This window comes from Rhagoletis pomonella, unplaced genomic scaffold (assembly GCF_013731165.1).
Source record: "Rhagoletis pomonella isolate Grant_MI unplaced genomic scaffold, Rhpom_1.0 Rhpom_scaffold_05736, whole genome shotgun sequence".
Taxonomy (NCBI): domain Eukaryota; kingdom Metazoa; phylum Arthropoda; class Insecta; order Diptera; family Tephritidae; genus Rhagoletis; species Rhagoletis pomonella.
Genome location: NW_023464274.1, coordinates 7,650 through 11,384, shown reverse-complemented (window position 1 = coordinate 11,384; position 3,735 = coordinate 7,650). Strand labels below are relative to the sequence as shown.

Sequence of the window (3,735 nt, the reverse complement as noted above, 5' to 3'; positions counted from 1 at the left end):
TAACAAAGCAGCAACCTTTGCTCTGGCATTTCCTTTTGTTTTTTTTTTGCTTCGTAGCACCAGAGCTCATATTTACATCTTGTTTCCCATCTCCCACGCCGTTTTGCTGTTTTTCACGTAGTAAATTTGATTTTGATTTTCTCTGTGAAACGCCGCCAGTCGTCCCAACTGCACCTGTTATCGAAGTCGCCGGTGTCGTTATTGCAATTACATTTGGACGAGGTGATTTACTTGTACCGTATTCACCAGTGCTATTAACCGAAGTAAAAGATTTGTTAGACAACCGGCTACCATCTCGTTTTACAGGTTTGGCAATGCGATTCGATTTGGTTGAAAGTGACGAATCCGGGGAGCGTTCATTATCACTTCCCGTTCCGATAATGGTTCCATTGTTTTGATCATTCGCCAAAACTTTTGACACGGTGGTTCCACAAGAATTTGAGTCATCTGCTAAGAAAAGCGAGTTAGAAAAGTTTTCGTTTGGGTTATTAACATTTACGTCGTCTGATAAAGACGACTCAATATGTGGTTTTGTCGTTGTGGAACTCAATTGTAGTGTCTCTTGTTCTGCTTCAGTTTCACTATCATCGCTTTGCATTTGCTCCATTTCACCAGTTAGAGGATTTATAAGAAATTGCTTCTGGTTAGTTGAAGAAACTGAAGCAGCGCTATTTGAACGAAGATGATTTGCATCTACGACGCAATCTTCTTGCTGTGGAATCAAAGCTGCCCGTTGTTGCAGGTTAGCTTGCTGCAAAGGTAGTATTGAATGAGGGAATTGTTTTTGTTTTACTTGCAATTTCTGATTAGATTGGTTACTTTGCACATCTAAATTCTCTTTCGGCTTAGTTCCATTTTGTGGAATATTATTTTGTGGCAGTTGCGATGGACTGTTTTGAATTGACATACAGCTCTTGCTTCCTATGAATGTTGCTTGCTGCTCCATGTTTTGCGGTATTTGCACATTTTGCTGTGCAAACTGCATTGAGGTAAGTGTGACATTTGGAGATATTCGTGTTGCTTCTGCATCTAGGAGTGAAGATGCTGCGGCAGCTGTCTCGTCAAGATCTACACCCACGGCAGATAAATTTTCTTCAATTAGATCCAAGTCTAGATCCTTGGCATCTTGCAAAAGTGATTCCAGTTCATTTTTATCGTCCAAACTAAAAGAAGGATCTAAATCGCAGTTCAATGTCGGTAACAAAGCATCAAGATCATTTGGTGTCAAAGCTTCAAAATCTGTCAGCGTTATCAGAGGATCTGATAATCCATTTGATGCTGTAACATTATCTAAAGGAGGCACTCCCACTATTTCCACAAGTGTATCATCTTCAGAGCTGGTTACTTGGTCGATTATTTGCTGCTTCTGCGGATCTTGTTTAAGAACCTGTGATTGAAATTGATTATTATTGATCTGTTGCTGCTGCAGATTGTACTGCATTTGGTAACGAGTAAATTCCTGAAAACTGCTTTTCGTAACTGAATCCATTGCTTTGTTCAATGCAGGCCAACGTGACGTGCATGTTGCAATAGTTGTCTGACTATAATCAGGAGGTGGAGGCAATATATTTGTTATTATACCCCTACTACCAGTACTAGATCCTGTCGGGCACAAACTTGGCTCCAAAAATGCTTGTGTATTATGAAGAATGTTATCATTGTGGGATGATGCTGTTGGTGGTCCAATAATCGTTGACAGTTGTTTTTGTAATTGTTGTTGTTGTAATTGCATTTGGTGTTGAGGCTGAACTGGGATTTTATGTGCTTGGGGTGGGTGGGAGTGAGGGGATTGAACTGGCGTTGTTGAAGGAGACACTAGTTGTTGAGAGTGTGGACCCATTAATGGACTATGCATGGAATGGTGGCTAGAAACAGGTGAATGCGATTCAGTAGGCGACATGCCACCTGACGAAAGAAACTGATGTGTTTGTGGTTGTTTTTGCACCACCAACTGTCCTGAAATTCCATCACCAGGACGAACTTGTCGAATAAGTGTTTGCTGCTGTTGTTGTAAATTTGTCAACATGACTCCACCAACACCGGATGGCTGGGTCACTTGATGATGTTGCTGAGACTGTTGGAACGACGGTGCCTGCTGCTGATGTGGTATAAAACGATGAGATGGTACACCTCCTATCGAAACAGCAGCTGCCTGCAACTGTTGCTGGCGTTGTTGTCGCATAAAACTACCTTGCTGCGATAGTATATGCTGTGGTTGAAAGTTTGATTGATGTGGTTGGCTGAATAAATTACTTCCAGGAATCGTCATTATTTGTTGAGTTTGTTGCTGCTGTACACTCCGCATACTCGAATCCGCACTGGGGGATAAAGACAATGTGATGTGTGAAGATATACCCGCAGTAAATGGATTGTCGGAAACAGAATGTATCAGTTTTGAATGTTGTTGGCGTTTTTTTTGCTCTGTTATAACGCCAGTAGCTAATGACTGTGAACGCACAGATGTGCTCCCTAATTGCTGATTTTGGTTTTGAGATTGCTGGGGACCAGAACTCACCGATGATAATGACGACGGATTTTGATGTTGCATCAAAGGTGTTTGTGGCGATAATTTAGCTTGATTTGTAATAGTGCTCCCATCATTTTGTAATAAATTAACAAGTAGTGGTGATGAAATAGCTATATTGTTGGAAATTGTCGAAGAAGCTACCGGATGAGCTACAACTTGCTGTCTTGCAACTGCTTTGTGTAAGTAATTCTGCACTGATTTGTTCATTTGAGCGGCTGGTTCGCTCATGACGTTTGAAATTGTGCTCCCCATACCTGGATATGGGGGTGGAGGAGGTTGCAAAAACTGTGATTTATTACCGGATGTAATTGGTGATGTTGACAAAATCTCCGTGGTTGGAGAACTTTTATTATTTTTCAATCCCACCCCACTTCCAATCTCCATCTGCCCATTCTGCGGCGTCTGTAAAGTGAGTGAGCTGCTTGAAGGAAATGTTGGGCTGTTACTTACTAAGCAGTTGTTCATTGCATTTCCACGGCCCTGCAGCACACGAGCTTGTCTCATACTCACGAATGGATAATCGCGACCATTTGACCCACTATTTAAGGTTGAAGTCAGTGGTGGAACTGGTCCTTTGCCATCCATAGGGCACACAGTATTAGGAGGCTTAAATAGTGGCTGTTCTTGTACAAGGTGGCGCTGGGGATTTTGAAGATGAATAGTCTGCTGTTGCGCTTGCTGTTTTTGTAGAATGGCTTGAGCTGCGCTACTAGTACTTGGACCACCTAACAGCATATTGCGCCTTTCTTGAATATACTGATGTTGTTGTAATTGTGGTGGGGATACAACATCGTTGGTAGCTAAGCTTATATTTTCGGAGGGAGAATGGTATTGTATTTGTGATTTTAAAAAATGCTACACTTGGAGATGTATCGGTAAGGCATCCCAACGAACTCCCTCCCGTTTCCAACAGCTGTGTAAAATTACCCAATTCGGCGATCGTCTTATTCACCATAGCTTCCTCTGCATTGTCTAAGAAAAAAGTTTGAAGAAAAGGTTAAAGATAGAAAATACCAAAGAATGAAACCGAACCCGTATCAGTTTAAAACCGTTTCGCTTTTCAAACCTTAAACCGAAAGCTTAAACTTTATTTTGACCTGAAAACGAACGAACCCGAAACCGTTTCAAGTACAGGAACAGCTTTCAATCGGTTTCGAAAAAAATCAGCTACAGGACCTGGCTCGAGATCCCGAATCACGGCAGTACCG

At 41.8% G+C, this 3,735-nt stretch overlaps 1 protein-coding gene across 1 annotated transcript; it reads right to left on the bottom strand.

The window, feature by feature from the left end:
* Positions 1–6: 6 nt before the first annotated feature.
* LOC118755251 lies at positions 7–3,499 on the bottom strand (the record flags this gene model as incomplete). The annotated part of the gene is given in 2 exon segments (XM_036490100.1): positions 7–3,379; positions 3,381–3,499. Coding segments are annotated over 2 exon segments (3,492 nt in total), but the record flags the coding sequence as incomplete, so codon positions are not given.
* Positions 3,500–3,735: the final 236 nt, after the last annotated feature.